The sequence below is a fragment of the Grammomys surdaster genome, unplaced genomic scaffold (assembly GCF_004785775.1).
Source record: "Grammomys surdaster isolate TR1022 unplaced genomic scaffold, NIH_TR_1.0 136, whole genome shotgun sequence".
In the NCBI taxonomy this organism is placed as follows: Eukaryota; Metazoa; Chordata; class Mammalia; order Rodentia; family Muridae; genus Grammomys; species Grammomys surdaster.
The window spans coordinates 7,329,571-7,346,806 of record NW_021604594.1 but is presented as its reverse complement, the minus strand read 5'-3'; the positions used below and the strand labels follow the sequence as shown (position 1 = coordinate 7,346,806).

The 17,236-nt window shown below is 40.5% G+C and overlaps 1 protein-coding gene across 2 annotated transcripts in view; it reads right to left on the bottom strand.

Annotated features, from left to right (window-relative positions):
• Positions 1-1,110: 1,110 nt before the first annotated feature.
• The window catches only part of Sestd1 (SEC14 and spectrin domain containing 1), a 127,321-nt gene continuing 111,195 nt past the window's right edge, over positions 1,111-17,236 (bottom strand). For both annotated transcript variants that reach the window (XM_028762927.1, XM_028762928.1), the window contains 8 exons: positions 14,000-14,194; positions 13,425-13,539; positions 11,940-12,099; positions 7,462-7,543; positions 6,652-6,774; positions 5,890-6,081; positions 3,504-3,625; positions 1,111-2,299 (listed from right to left, as the gene is read on the bottom strand). In XM_028762927.1, coding sequence (XP_028618760.1) covers positions 2,170-2,299; positions 3,504-3,625; positions 5,890-6,081; positions 6,652-6,774; positions 7,462-7,543; positions 11,940-12,099; positions 13,425-13,539; positions 14,000-14,194 — 1,119 coding nt within the window. In that variant the 3' untranslated portion in view covers positions 1,111-2,169. The remainder of the gene's footprint in view (positions 2,300-3,503; positions 3,626-5,889; positions 6,082-6,651; positions 6,775-7,461; positions 7,544-11,939; positions 12,100-13,424; positions 13,540-13,999; positions 14,195-17,236) is intronic.

Below are 17,236 nucleotides of genomic sequence, written 5' to 3'. Positions count from 1 at the left end.
GAAACTCAGTAAAAAGAAATAGATACTGAATATAAAGAAACAAACATCTAAAAGTTACATGTCTAAGGATCTAAAACATCAGCCGCATTCTATGGAAGCAGATTTACAAGTCAGTCTTAACTCTAGGAAAAAAAGAAACAAAAACAAAACAGTGTTTAAATACACCTCAGACTACAGTAGTGGAAAGATTACTACTAATTCTTACAAAGGAACATGGGTGTAGGGCTGAGCATGTTACACACAAGGAAAGGTGTGTAACACCACAATACAAGAGTCAGCCCCCAGAAGGACCTTATGGCGTAACAGGAAAGAGTTAGCACCATCATGAAGACTGAAGAAAGAATCACAGGAGCTCCTAAGCACAGGAGGAAATCCCTGAAGGAGGGTTATCAAGTACAGAAAGAACTTCTGTATGGTCTCAGAGGCAGTGTAAAGTCATGGGGAGAAGCTGGATTTTGCTCTGGACATTGAGGCACCATTAATCAAAACTACTCCAGGAAGAAAAGGCAAGTATGATAAGTCTTTCATTTAGGAGGAAATGACAGGGAGTCAGCTGAAAGCCATGCATTTCGGAAATGCAGGACACTAGGGATGGGATGTCTGATGAAACAGAGCTGAGCACAGCAGCACAATGCACATGCACAACAGACCTATTTTAAATGAGTCCTAAACACGCCCTCACATGGCAGGAGAGTGCATCATTGAGGGATGGAACACTGTTCCGGAGAAATTCTAGAAACGAGAGAAAGGGAGGTGATGTGTCGAAGAACAAAAACATCCAATTCGGTAACCAGAAGACTATGGCTGATTTTCAAAAGGACCGTTTCCTGTCAAGTAAGGTGTAAAGCTGACTGAAAGGTGTCAGAGTGAAGGATGAGGATGGATGGAATTCATCAAGGCTGGCAGAGAAGAAGGCTGGAGAAACTGGCTTTAGCATAGGAAGGTACGTGAGTGTCTCTACAGACTGGAAAAATAAACCAGCATACAATTCTTTGCATAACTTTGTACTGATAAGCCCAGTTATTTTTCACCTTAAAATATATTCTAAAATTAAAATTAACACAATGTTAAATTATATACATTTTATAACTTAATACAAACATAAAAGCATTACCATTTTATGACAAATTTTATTTCTAAAGATCTGTACAGTTCTTGTGACTATACTTCAGGATTTCTGCCCCTAGTATCATGAGATATTAAATATTATTAACAATTTCTGCTTTAGTTCCAGAGTGATTACTGTGATATAAAAGATTACATTGAAGTTAAGTATGCATACCTTCATCTTCAGCCCTCCTTCCCCACAGACAAAGTGTCTTCAGGGTAGTTAATATTTTGGACACCATTTTTCAAGAGAAAAATTTAAAATAGTATTCTATTGTTATGTTCTTAAAGGTTTAAATTGTTCTTCACAATAAACATGCTTGTTTTTTATTATATACACATGCATACATATGAAATTCTTACCTAAAATACATGCATCCACCATCAAAAACAATGATTAACCCGTCCTTACAATTCTAAGAATGCCCCTTTAGTAAGGCACTCGTGTTTAGAATCAGGATGTAACTACCAAATTAAATAAGATGTTTAAAGAAGATTTTTTATTAAGCACAAACAACTTTTAATACATTATGAATACAATAGGAAAATGTCTTTCAATGAATATGATATATCAAAGATCTGAAGGGTTTTCTTCATATAGACAATAAAAATAATCAGTTTTGAAGAATTACAAAGTAAAATTTTGAGGACACCACTATTCATTAACAGCTAACTATAGTCTAAATCTCCTACATCACCTGGGGAGGAAGGGCAGCCATTTCTTATAGAGAATTCCTAAACTCTGATTAGCACCATTCAAAGCTTAGTATCGGTTGTTCGTCTACAAACTGACAAGTCAGGTACAGCGTGAAAGCAAGGACTCAGTGCTGTGGTTACAGTTCCTTCTTTTATGATACCAGGAGTCTACAGTCTCAAAGCATATTATGTGATTATGCCTTGGTAGTCGAGAAATGTTAGCATTTAGAGAGAGACATGTTGTGGGAAGAAAGGAGGCTTATCCTGCTGTGAAATGCATTTTAATGAGCTGTGGCTAACCCCGTAGTATGCCAACAACAAAGATGTGTGGGCATATGACCTGTAGATCTGTGGGAGCTGGGGACATTAGCTCTCTGTGGTCACCAATTCAGGATGTCTCAGCTGCTGCCTTTTGAGACTGACCAGTTTCATTCTGTCTCTGATGTGTTCTGCAGTAGAAGCCATGTCACTTGGACTCCCAAAATATTGTTCAGTTCTAAAATTAGAACACACAGAAATCATACAGGTTAACCCAAATTCATTTAACTGTAACAGGTGAATAAAAGCAGATGTTATAAAATACGATAGAACCTTTGAGTATGAACTAGTTCATCTGGGGCAGTGACTTGTACCTATAATCCAGTTCTGCTGGGACTGTTCTCTTGCTGCAGGCAAATCATATGACATTAAGCTACTTTTGACAGATCAAATCCAGGTATCCCTAGAGATTTTCTCAGTGTAGACTATGAATGATTTTCTTCCAAGGGAATAAAATGGTAAGCTTTTCAATATGAATTCTAAATACTCACTGGAAGTTTGTGACATAGCAGTATGTCCCTTGTGTCTCATTTAAGTTCTGTCTATCTGTTTGGCTTCAAGAAGCCCCCCACTGCTGTGACCTGAAAAAACACAATTATCCCACCTGCAGCTGCAGCTGCAGTCACTGCTGGGAGGTAAGAAAAGGAGCTGATACCCTGGGCACTAGCTTCTATCCTCTGCTCCATCACACCTCCACAAAGCAAGGATACCTTACTTCTACCTGATGACTTGTTTTTCTATTGTTCAGATTACACTTACCCTACCTCTAAGTGACTCACTAACAAGGTCTATATCTCCAGGTATGAAACTCTTGATTCTTTTCCTGGCTTATTTCACCTTTAAAAATAAAAGGCAGGGCACAGACTAGGGCTTGGTAACTCTCCATATGAAAAACCCAGGATGCCTTAGAGCCCGACGATAAGATGACAGGTTTGAAGAAGGACAGACCTGAGACTGTATCCTAAGTCCAACACCTAGAAACTGGGAAACCCTGGTCCCTGGCTTACTCTGAGCCTCAGGTCCTTCAGTTCTAAATCACGAATAATCTGGCTCTATCTGGATTAGCAATGAAGAAGAACAGCTGAAGCCACTTGCCTGGTGCATCTCACTAGGTCCCAGTCCTTCCCCAACCCTCCTGCTCTGAATGAGGTCCACCATCTCAGAACTCCCAACAATGCCCATGGCTCAAACTAATCTGTGATCATCCATCTACGAGTTGTGAAGATGCAAATCTAATGTCAGCAACACCAACTGTCGCTGTTGCCAACAGTAATCTAGACTTCTTTTCAGTTTACGCTGATAAACTGTAGCAGTGAAAACGTGGAACAAAATGAAGATACTTATCTTTCTAAAGAATAGATTGATAAGAACATGCACCATACCCATCAGGGTAAACCACGGGGATAGTGAGTCTATCCAGAAGTGATTTTCCAATTGCTTCAATTTCCTCAAACTGTTCCTCATCATTCATCGCTTCAGGCTCTTCTGGGCAGTCTTGCAAAATCTGTAGCAAACAGAGGGCAGCACCAATCAAGAACTGTAAAAGGGAATTAGTCCTGTGCAAACTTTGTAAGCTGAAGAAGGTGTTTGGCTCCATGCTTAGTGTCTTTATAAGCATCACGGTAGAAGAAGTAATAATCACAGATGAAGCATATCTCTAGTAAACATATATAATCAAAAGTGCAAAACAATCTCCGTTGGCTTCTAGGGAAAACTGAATGGAGTGCTATTTGGAAAGTGAATGGAACTTGTGCTTAAGAAAGAAATAATTTATCTCTAGCTTATTAGGCAACCATTTGCTAAACATTTTATGGGATGTTTATTTAGCAAAGTCAAGTGTGACTGTCACACACTGTTCTGAAAGAGCTTACAGACTTGAAAACTCAAAAGACACTAAGCTAAACCAATACAGAGCATGCAAATACACTTCTGTGAAGACCTGCCTAGCTCCTTTTATCTGTGATTTTATTGTTATAATTCAAATATACGAAACTGTCCCATCTTTGAAGACCTTTTATTCTTTTGGTTTTTTTTTAATTTAAAAATTCAAAATTTAGGGACGGAGAGATGGCTCAGTGGTTAAGAGCACTGGCTGTTGCTTCAGAGGACCCGGGTTTGATTCTCAGCACCCACATGGCAGTTCACAACTGTGTGTAACTCCAAATCCAGAGGATCCATTGCACCAGGTATGTATGTGGTACACGTGTCTGTGCATGCAGGCAAAATACCCCCAACACAAAAAGTAACAAATAAATTTTTAAAAGAAAAGAAACACCAACTTTTAATTTAAATTTTATTTATTTTTATAGACCTTCTATAGAGTTCTTGATTTAAAAATATCGTCACACTTTAAAATAGCCCCAAGCCAGGGCGAGCTTCAGGCCCTGTACTGGCTGCACAGGCATGCCCACCCTGCTCTAGGCCATTAAGCACAACGTTTGAGGTCTACACTTTTGTCTCAATGAGCCACATATTGTGTAACAATGAGAATGTTCACTGAAATAATGAATCCATAAACAAGTCAAGCTATCTTCCTATCTTTCCGATCGCCCTCATTAGGCCTTCGTTTGTCTGTTGTTTGTTGCTCCAGGCTGGGTCTCTCTATGGCTCAGCCTGCCCTTGAACCTGTGATCTTCCTTTTCATTTTCCAAAGAACTGAAACTACAGGTATGAACCAACATACTCGATGTCTGCAAAGGTCAGTGAACGGATGAGAGAATCAGCTATGGCCACTTCTAACAGTGAGCCTCAAACGTAAGATGCTCAGGCTCTGAGGTTCCCGGTCTCACTTGTTCTGTCCTGCAGTGAAGCTGCAGCCGAGGCTTTCCACACAGTACTGCATATTTAAAATCCCTACATATAAATTCCTGCTATAAGAGATCAACACAAAAGTAACTACCTAATTAGGCTTCCTTCTTGAATGGGATGTTCTCAGCTACTGTGAGAAGAAATGGGCTCTATCAAAAACTTGCCCAAATAACACTACTATTTTTATTGCCAGCTTCTATAACTAATGACATAAAACTATAAAAAAGAAATACCAGAATCTTTGAAAATGATCATGGAACAAAGGTCTTTTGTTTGTTTGTTTAGTTTCATTAGTTTACTTGGCCAGCCTTTACCCTAAATCATGCAATCACAAGGTAACTTTTAAAAACTTTCTGAAAATTGCTAAAAATATAGTTGCCAAAACAGTTTCCTTTCCTGACCCAATGACAGAGCCTGACAAGGTGACAGCAGAGTGCAGACAGAACCTGGACCTGGATTGGGCTCTGTGGGCACGGAGAGGTGAGAGGAAGCCAGGACTCCTGTAGCTCTGGAATCCACTGGCCAAGCACTCCAGCATGGGGTCAGCTCAGGAGACAGTATAGACAGACACTCTTAAGACAACACACACACTCAAATGAACCTTAGCAACAGAACGATGTGAACAGCAACACACACAGATTCATCATTATAATCATATCACTCCAGTTAACATTTTAAATGCTGGCAACTTTGTGTTAAGGGATTAGATACACTGGGGTTGGAGAGGGGTCAATGGTTAGAACACTATCTACTTTTCCAAAGGCCTTGGGCCCAATTCCCAGTACCCACATGATAGCACTGTTACTGTCTATAACTATAGTCCCAGAGGAATGTGACACCCTCTTCTGGCCTCTGAAGGTACTGCATACACCTGGTGTATAGACTTAAATTCATGTAAACACTTATACACATAAAAATTTTTTTTTAAAAATCAAACAAGTTTTTAAAGAGCCTGCCTACCTTTTCAGCATTTGAGTGAAAGGCAATGGCCATTTCCAACCTATGCACTCTCTCTTCAGATGCTACTGTGAACTGTTTCCACACTCTGTTCAGTCGAGGAAGTGTGTCTCCTGAGGACCGGGAAGTACAGCGCAAAGACTGGCAGAGCACAACTGTGGCCTGCAGCAGCTGTCTGCCATAGTCGTAAGTGCTCTAGTAAGGAAAATAATCACCAAGATAGAATGCAAGAATTCAGATGGAGGGGAAGGGGGAGGGGGAGGGGAGGAAGAGGGAGAGAGTGTGGCACCACTAGACATCAAAACTACACAGTCCAGTGGCTTCATAGATCTGATGATGACCAAGAGGAGAAGTTAGCAACATACTTTATATTACATCTAGAAAAGTAAAATATAACCATGTAAACTCCATATTATAGAAAATACACAAACATACTTTCGATCCCAAAACAATTTTGTATTATACTAATTCTAGTGAGATACTAGGAGTGTTGCTTTTAATTTGCTGTTATTAAAAATATCATACATTGAGATTCTGTGAACTGTTAGATGGTCCACACAATAAAACAACATATAATACTAAATACAGGGTGCACAAAGACCCTATACTTAAGAATGAGGTTATGTGCACTAGATGGCATTTTCTTAGCTCTATGTAGCAAAACTGACCTTCTTGAACCTGGTTATCTCTTTACCTAGTTACACTATAACCTAGCAGAAAGCTATTCACACACTGCTCTTGTAGAAAAGAAGACAAGTTCTGTACCTGTGCAACATCGACAAATTTTCTGTGTTTTTCCAGTAAAACTTTTGTCTCCTGACCATCATCACCCAACCTGATGTGGGTCTTCAGCAGGGCATCTAGAAGTTCACTTAGCCATTCTACCGCCTACATGAAAATACAGAATAAAATCAGATTTGTAAATTCTCTTCTTGTATTAAACATGACATCTGTACAGAACTTACTTCTGTTTGATTAGTTAGTTCTTTCATTCTGACTTTGGCTTTAGCATTTATTTGATGCCATGCTCTATGAACTAATGATCTCCTCTGCTCCTCAAACTTCTGCCTCAAATGTTAAGGCTGGACCTACTGAAGAGAAGTGCTCAGTGCAAAGCTAGCATCATGTGACCCAAGGCCATGGGTCCCTGTAACAGAGATCTGCTGGGATCTCATTACAGATGTGATTAAGTTTCTTTTTCCTGATACTAAATGCATTATTACATCAAGCTGTTTATGTAGTACTAAGAATTCTTTTATGGGTGGAAAGGAGAGTGCTTCACTAGTCTTCATTCCAGGATAGAACTAACAACTGAGTTGACAAAAATAATAAATGTTCCCAGTCTCTAAATCAAGGGAGGGTTTCACTGAGGGGGGTGAGTCAAATGAGACCAGTTAACTAGCTGAATACCAAACTTTATTCTCTACAGGATAAACAAGAACCTGATGTAATAAACTGACTTTCTTAGCACCATAGGAGTCCACTTTGTTCACAGTTATGTGAACTCAACTTTCTAACTTAATCTATAATGAAGTAAGTCTAAACCAACCTCCTATGCAGTTAACCAGGCCTTACCTGTGAAGCATCCTCTTCACATTTAAACAACTGCACCATCTGAAGCATCTTCAGCCTCCGCACATCTACCATGTCCTCACATCTAACGGACCAAACACAAACTCAGCTTACTATTCTGGGTTCAGTGATTGTCTGACACACGTGTTTAACAGAACACTAAATTACTTAGTCCTATGCTAAGAATTGCAACTATTTTGTACTGACTTGTCAGAAGTTTATGAATATCTAATCTATTATCTATGTTACATCAAGACCTCAGAATACCTGGAATGATACTGAATGACAAACCCTCTCGAGGATAGCATGGATTCTGCAAAATATTGAAGCAAAGCATAAATGCAGTGGTCCACCAAAACCCAAAGAAACTTCCATTGCCAATTTTATTAACCAAGCTTCAAAGATAAAAGTGTAAGAGTTTAGAAGATGATATTTCTTGGAAATTTAATTAATATATTTTATCAAATTATATTAGCTGAAATAATATTAATTTCTGAATTTAAAAAGTATATCTATACTCTTTAAATTAAAAATAGCCCACAGATCTCCTGAGTTAAGACAGACAAAGTACAGAGCACTGTCTGGTCTCACTGTGGTCCTCATGGATAATGAATGTACAGAGCAAACTCCAACAGTGTCTTGGTGAAACTAAGACACTGACCCATTTCCTTCATTCCCACAGTTCCATGAGAAAGCAGGAAGGGGACTCTTGTAAAACCCCACAGATCAGAAACAAGTAATTCACAGGTCCCAGGCTCTAGAGTCAGTGTCTCTGAAGAAAGTCTAGTGAAAACCCAGAACCAGCTTACAGCAGACTACTTTTTAGGTAAGGATTCTCATTCACAGCCTAATATTAATACAGCTTCTTAAGGTAAGTCTACAAGTGACAGAAGGGAAATAATGATGATTGTTTCCAAAATATAAAACAAAATATCTAAGACACCTTAATCATAAAGATGATTAACACATGTAAGCTTATACATGCTTTGTGTTATTGGGAAAATAAGACAGCTTACATTTAAATTGTACATCATTAAAGCACACATTTTGGAAAATGTTCCTGGAAAATGAACTTTAGATAGGTAAAATGATAAAACCTGTTACAGATCCAGCACTTTGTTGGAGTGGAAAGGAACAAGTGACTCGAGTGCCTAACATAAGCATATACTGGACAGGAAACAAGAAGATGAGGAAGTCCTGGATGCATGATAAATACAATATGTTCGAGAAACCAAGCAAGTGAAATTCTGTGGATGTTACAGACACTAAGACTGCAGAGCTGAAGGCAGCCTCCCATGTGATCCTAAGGACACAGCTTCATCTCAGAAGACAGGCCCATCGTAATTCCGTCCGGCACATATGTCTGACGAGAGTAGTCCATAGTCAGTCATCTCCTGCCAGCCTCCCTGTCACCAGAAGTACATGCCTCCACCCCACAGAAGACATGATGAATGCTGGCACGAGACCCTTAAGGCCCCGCAGCTATTCTTTTGTTGTAAACAGAAGACTGATAAGGAATATCACTTTAAGATGGATAATGGTGAAAAGCACCAGCATCAAGACCAGTTTAGACCATGAAGCTAACCATGAATCACAAACAGCTCAGGCAGACTTGGTAAACTACGAGGCAGTTCAATTAAAGTGACAAAGGCAACTGTGAAAACATCTGTACAATCAACAGCTGGGGCCTGTAAGTGACATCACCTGTGGTCTGCGGCTCATGCGAAGTTCAGGGCCTGTCCATGTTAGTGGACAGCATCTAGTAGTGTGGAGCAAGGCACAGAGTCAGAAGGCGATGAAGAGGAAATGCCTAAGGATGTCTGGGAAGGGATCTGCCCACGGAAGTGTTAACAAGGCTCTACAGAAAAAAGTAAAGCTTGATGAAGATGAGGAGGAGGAAACTGAAGAAGCAGCTCCAGTACAGGAATCTAGGAATCTGTATAAGATCCTGCAGCCAAAAGAAAAAAAAGAAGAAAAAATCAAACTAGAATGGAAAAGACTTAAAACCATCAACATCAGGATCAAAGGTCAAGAATCAGAAACAAAAGAAAAAAACAAAAACAAAATCAAAGAACTCAGTTCCATAGAAGATACAAAGGCAACAAAGCAGGCAAGTCTAGAGAGGAAACACAGAGTGAATTCTAAGTTCATCAATTATGTCGAGAACAGCTTCCAGATGATGGACCAGGAGGCCCTTCGAGATCTCTGGCAGTGGAGATAGCCTAAACACTTTACAATATTCCACCTTACTTCACTGCTGCAGCAGCTGATATCTGGCTGTGTTTTTTATAATGTGAAACGAGAACTTTCCTCAGTGTTTGGTAAATGTTGCCCAGACCCCACTGCCAAGAGTGTGTTGCCTAGATGGCTGTTGCATTTTCGAGAATGGAAATACACTTTTACTTGGTCTTAGACATGGGTAGAATGTAAGGACAGGACATAGTGGTCAGACCTGGAAATTATTCAAAACAAAAGTAAAGGTATGAAAAAGCCTTGGTATTGTAATAACAGAAATGAGAGTCAATGGCCTCATCTGATTCTTTTCCTTTTTATATGTATGAATATACAGTAGCTGTCTTCACACACACCAGAAGAGGGAGGGCATCAGATCCCATTACAGATGGTTGTGAGCCACCATGTGGGTGCTGGGAATTAAAACTCACGACCTCTAGAAGAGCAGCCAGTGCTCTTAACTGCTGAGCCATCTCTCCAGCTCTTCATCTGGTTCTTGTATGTAAGTAGATTTCTCTTGTCTGCAGCAGCCTGATGAGCAGCAAGGCCCATGGCAAGAAAGAACAAACCTTGAGCATCTGATAGGGTGTAAGAGAACAGGAAGATTAAAGACTCAGATATAAATCTTAAATTTGGTAGCCTACAGCAACTTGAGCAAGAAACTAAGAAAGAGAGCAAAGTCTGGGGGAAAGGGAATCTGATCTAGACAGAGTTAGTTTGAGTGAAATGTGGCACATCTAACTAGAGGTCCTCTGGTGGTGTCCTGAGTCAGAGAGCCCTTGATAACTAGCAAGCCCTGAGTATGCATGGCACACTCAGAGAAACACCCAGAGACAAGTGTGAGACCCAGGAGCTCTGGAAGTCCTAACTTTAGCAATAGAAAGAGAAACCAGAAGGGATGGAGCCAAGAGGGGGCTTTGAAATAAGACACAGACGTCACTGACTTTCAAAGAGACAGCACCAACAGCGGCCATTGGTATTTAGAATCAAGAGGGGTCAGGTCCAGATATTCCCTGCTTTTCCAAGACTGAGCATTTATTAGACACAGCGATAAGAAGTTACTGACACTAGTATAAGAAAGCAGACAGGGATTGTGAAGGCAGACAGGAAAATAGAGGGATAGAATATAACGCTGAGAAGTAAGGAGCTCAGGTTACACCTGAACATGACTGAGCTCTGAGAACAAGTGGTGGCGTCGGACGACAGTGGGCTGAGAGCAAGCCACCCCCACCATGCCAGGTCTGGGTACACATTTTTTATACTTCCTATTGACGACCTAAGTACTCACAGGAGGAGCCAGAACCAGGGTGGACAAGAAACATCGCTGGAGTGGGAAGACAGGAGGGTATCAGAGAAGCCAGAACACAAACACTTGGTCTCACCCTAGAAACTGATGGTAAGGACCCTGCAGGAGGACAGGGTACAAAGGGATCCCCTGCCCTGCAACTCTTCATGATGTACAATGGAAATTTCTGTAAAATTTCCCATGACTTAAGTTTGCAGGTGTGCACCATTCCCTACAGCCACGTCAGATTACCTATCTGTGCCTATTCTTGCCTCCGTGTAATTTTAATCTTTTACTTTCTAACACTTCCAGGTCACTATTATAGACTGAGTCTCTAGACCAGTGGTTCTCATCTTCTTAATGATTCGACCCTTTAATACAGTCCCTCATATTGTTGTAACCCCAAACTATAAAATGACTTCATTGCTACATTGTAACTGAATTTTGCTACTGTTATGAATCATAAAGTAAATATCTGATATATGACCCCTCCTAAAGGGTCATGACCCACAGGTTGAGAGCACCTGCTCTAAAACCTTAAAGTTCCTGTTAGTCTAACAAGGGAAATAAAATCAGTGTCAGCCCACTATCTAATCTTATAGCCAACACAATAATGAATATATGGCATAAGAAAATGAGATAGAGAAACAACTAGGTAAGACTTAACAGAACTCTAAATTAAGAAAACAGGAAAAGCCCATCTCCAAAAAAGGTCGTCTTAAAGCAGATATGAGTATTTGAGGATAACTAAAATCGTTACAACCGAGTAAAAGGGAGACATGCTTCTTCATCTAATGAATTACCATTAGTTGTCAGAACAAGTGTATAGAAATTATCACACTCACCTCAAACCTACTCTATACATAGCATATAACAGGTAAGAGATTTGAGTTTGCAAAATATAGAGTATTTAACTGTTATCATGTTATCTTGATAAAATTTAACATTAACGTTTAAACTTTGCCTTTGTTTTCTAAGTTGCATGTCTTCCATCACTCCTTGTATGTGGTCCACGTTTTCTTTATTTTCAATAGTAACATCCTTTCCATAGGCCCAGGAAGCCTGATTGGAGATCTGATCCAGGAGACCTTGACCTTTTTCTCGTAAGCCTTGCAGTCCCACATCTAAAACAAACAACACTGGATTGAGTCTCTTAACAAGGGTGTCTCCCCCAACAGCTACACATGGGCTTTAAATGTAGAAGCTTTAGACACTGACACGCCAGGATACAGACCTTTGACTATCTCAAGCAATAGAAACTTTAAATGGGGCTTAAAGTGGAACTCTTTTCCATTTTGCTAAATACTCCCTAAATGGTATCTTCAAAGCACAAATCTTGCATAGGTGACTACTTCTAAAAACTAAAAGTATGAGAATCTCTATTTCAGCAAATATGATTTTCTATTTTTTTCCTTTTGCTTTTGTGTTCCATTGTTTAGGGAAATGGTGCACATATTTTGTTAGAAATGTATAATATTTGTGAGATTGCAGAATCACTCACAATATATGATCAAAGTAAAAGGATTACCACTAGCTATGAGGTCGGCTACTACAGCTCATATGCCATGGCAAACACCATTCAAGATGTATACACTCCAAGTTAGACATGTGCACAGGAGTTCTCTTTTGAGAAAAAGTGTGGCTCAAGAAAACTTCTGATACTTTAAAAGCACATTGATGTATGAAATACTAGATAGTATTATGCATACCATCCATCCATTAACAAAGGCTGAAAGCAAGTAAAATGTCAATACAAAAATGCTTTTTTAAACTAATTCCCTGAAGTTGTTTTCATAATGAATTAATTTGGTTCAATCATGTGTCATCACTTTCTACTACCTCGCCTCACTGTTCAGCATCTTCTCCATTCACTCCTGTTGTATAATGCCCCTTCTCAGTTTTACTTCCAGCTAGAAGTTCCCCGTTTCCTACTGCACACACATGGAAAGGGGCCTGATGTCAAGTGTCAGAGGTAGATTAATAGGACTGGAGCACGCTTTGCCTTGGGGATTACTCCCAGAGTGGAGATACAATGGACAGAATCAAACCAACTATTTTTTCTCATGGTTAGGATATAGCAACAAACATAACAAAATCACAGAATAAAACACAATTTGGGGCATGCAGGGTTTGCCATGGAACACTCAAAACTAATTGCGGTTTCTGCATGCATTACACATAGCTATCCCTGGAATATGCAAGACATAGCACCTGTAGATTGACTGAGTAACAGGAAGTAAAGGCCTAAGGAAGGCAGGACTGAACAATCACAATGGAAAATGAATGCTTTTGCACAAATTATAACCCTTCACGGGAATAAAACCTTTCAATATTTTGTTTCTGTGTCCACTGTAAATGATAATTAGTTCAGTATATAAATTAACTGTCTAACCATGGTAATATTTTTACAAAGAACTCTTTGGTTTCAGCATTTTTAAAATCTGCTTACCAACACTTTTCAGCTTCTCTTCAAGCAGTTTTAAAGTTTGCTGAATCGATGCTCCATCAGCTGGTGCTACGTCTACGCACAACATCCCTAATAAGCCGTCCAACTGCTGAGACAACTAAAGCAGAGGGGCAAAGAGACAACCCTGATGTAACCGGCATCTCAAGTCTGCAGTGATTAATGAGGTCATCACAAATACACTTGGAAAGACTATGCAGTTAAAAGATAAGGATGCGTAATCAGAAAGCATGTTATCTAGAAGATGGGACACACGGATGCATGCACCAGGAAGGTCAGCAGAATGCAACAAGTTATTGATGGTTCCATTTTCTGTCTATGTTACAAAAACATATGTATTGAGAAACCATCAAAATGAACTACTAGCTTGGAATGCGCTAGTTAAATAGGTTCAATCACATGCAGAACAGCAAAATAACTTAAAGAAATTCATTTCATTACCTCCACCAGAAAATTACTGTCCCAGAAAAGTCATCATGGGGCATGCAAACCTACAAAAGTTTTGTACAGATTGTTTGGATCATTTGGAGACAGGGAAGACAACTAGAGCAGGTACTCACATCTTGGGCCACACCATGAAATTCCAAAGCTGCCTGCAGGAGGTTTTGCCTAAATTCTAGCTGACTGGCCTGTCGATAGCAAACGTCGCTAAGCTGTTGCTGTAGAGACTTCAACTCCACTAGGTCTTCCTCGTCTCCAGCATTTAAAAGTGCTGCAATCTGCTGGTTCAGCTCCACATATACTGCAAACCACTCCTGTAACAGGGGCATTACAAAGCAAACTAAAGGTCAGATTTGCTCCTGAGGCACTAATTATAATTTCTCAAGAAAAGAAACAGAAATTTTTGCAAATCAGAATTATTTAAATAGAGGATAATCACATCCTTCCACTGTGACCCCCAAATCTGCCCCAAACCAGTTTTTTCTGGGCCTTCTAAATGGCCCTTCTTCCCTGCTCTAAGGGGAGCCTGTTTGCACCCAGAAAACACAGGGGCCCAGACTAACTATAGTTCTTATCAAGAACATCCCACAAGACCTGGGTGAGTTCATCCCTCATCATTACCTCCAGACTGTTGCTGTCTACTCCCCCAAACCCCACCACTGCCTCAGTGCATGCTGCTGCATTTGAATCTCGCCTTGCCAGGTCTCCCATCCACAGTGGGGCGTCGCAAAGGCTTGGCTTTCTCTTAGCAACATTTCCACCATGTAGACATCTACCAACACCAACTCCTGAATTTGTCTCTTTGACTCCCTGATTCCCTTTCTGAACTGTATTAATCTCACTTTATCTCACTGACCTACCTTAGACACCACAAAAGCTGACTGCCTGCTACTAACCAGCCCCCTAAACCTCAATTTCATGAATTCCGTTGTTCTCTGACCTCCAAGGCCTGATCCCAACTGTCCTCCTTTAGCATGCTCACGTTACAACCCTACCGGCTCCACCAATCCGTGTCTACAGGTTTACTGTCCAGAACTCGGCAGCCTCCTTCTTCCCTCTATCCTAGGTCACGGACTCGTACTACTTCCATTTAGACCCATGCCAGGCTTCCGTCTACACATGTACTCCCCACAACCTAGACCCAGGCTTCTCTGCCTACTGCGACTATACCAGCTCCCATGGCTATGGCACTATAGCCATGTGCTATACAATGGTGGTCAGTAGCAGAACACAATACAACAATGTTCCACAGATTATATAGCGATTAGATAGCGTATCAACATCACGGTCATTCAGTCAATGTTTATGCAACATAAAGAAAAATACATTTTCAGTGCTGCCCCCCCCCATATACACACTGTTGGGTAGTGAATGGCAGGACAGAATGTCAAATTCTCATGCATGTACATATCCCACTTTGTGTCTTGATCATATCAACGACCTCAAAAAAAAAAACAACAAAACTTGGCATACACAATGTTAGGTCTTACTCTGCAATGTAATTTTCAAAGAGAAATTATTTTTACTCTTCTCTTTTTCCACACTCCTGGCACTGTGCCTGTGCTCTCCCCAACACACACACAGAGACACACAGACACACACACACACACTTTCCACTGTTGCATTACGTGTATCTTACTGGACTCTCTCAGGACCTTGTTGCCCCTCATGATCTCTCCTCAGGTTTCACAACCTGCACACACACTCATCTCTTACTTACTGACTAGATGCAGGATGACAGAGAACATGGTTTCACAACCTGCACACTCACTTATCTCTCACTTACTGACTAGATGCAGGATGACAGAGAACATAAAGTTCCTAAGATCCCACTCCTTGTTTCACTGAAGAACCCGAAGCCTCTCATGTCCCCGCCTGAGACCCTGTGAGCTCTTCTGGAGCCCTGCGCCTGTGAGCAGCTGCGCCCAGTGCTCTGCAGTCGGTCCACTGCTGCAGACACACAGCTTTGCCTCTGCACTTATGTTGTCCGTCCCGCCCACCACGGTTTTTTCAACTGATTACTTTCATCGGCATATACATTAGCTGAAATATATTTAAAAGCACATTTTAGGTTGTCTACATTTTAATGTTCTAAGTTCACATATACATACATGTATGCACACACAAACTTGAACATATACACACCTGTACACAAATGCATGTCTACAACACACACACACACACACACACACACACACACACACACCTCCCTTCTAGGCATTCTCAATGCTCATTTCCTATTCTCTTTTGAATTTCTCCGAATCAAATTTCTCCTAATTTTGTCCTAATCATATCACACTCAGTCCACGGCTTTGCTCCTCCACCAACAAGCAGCCCTGGCTCCACCCTGTGAACTCGCCATCTTGTCACAGTCTGCTCCCTCCTTTAGTAATCTCTAGTCTTCATTTTTATTACCTCTAACTCCACACAAGTCCATGCTCAAAAAGGGCTTCAAAGTGGCTTTAGTTTCTTCCTACAGGTTGGAAGGCGTCACAGGCTCACTGCAGACTTGTCCTCAGCACCTTGCTCCCTGTTCCCTGGCAACACCCACATCCCATCTCCATCATGCTTCTGCAGCAGCAGCATGCTTCCAGCACCAAGGTGTCTATCTCAAGTGTCCTGAGCTTGAATTCCTCCTTTGACACATTTGAAGGTTCAGGGACTAAGTGCCATGTCCTCAGAGAGGCCTTGCCTCAGCATCACACCTCTCTACTGCTCTCTTTCCCCCTTCTCTCCTGACTCAACTGTAAATTCTATATGGTAAGACTTTGCTACAACTCAAGAATTCACAGCACTGCATTCAATTAACACACACTGAATAAATATAGAAAATGTAATAGCCATTGCAGACTTGGTATTAAGTAGGTAATAAGATGGTTTTTGGCAATGTCTGTTAACATGACTAAGAAGAAAACAGTAGTAATACATATGAGAAGCCATACAACAAAGACCTCTCTGCCTAGAATGTCAAAAATGTAGAGGTCAAGTTACTGTTGCATTAATGGTGGCACTAAGAACTGTCTTACTATTTTATTGGTTATGTTAGAAACGTAATTAGTTTTAAAGGAATTTAAAAAATTAAAAGTTATTACAAAGACTGATGGAGAGTAGATGTCAACATCTTATTTTACATTGGGTGTCTTGTGTGCTAATGTGCAGCATGGGGGCAGGTCAGAGGACACCTTTCAGGAGCACCACATGAGTACAGAGGACACAACTCAACTCATGAGGCTTGGCAGCAGGCACCTTTCTCACCAGCCCAAGAATGGCTGTTTTAATGTGAAAGGAATCATGGAGAAAACTTGATGTCATGTTCTCAAATAGAATGTGATTTCACTGTCTTATTTATAGCACTT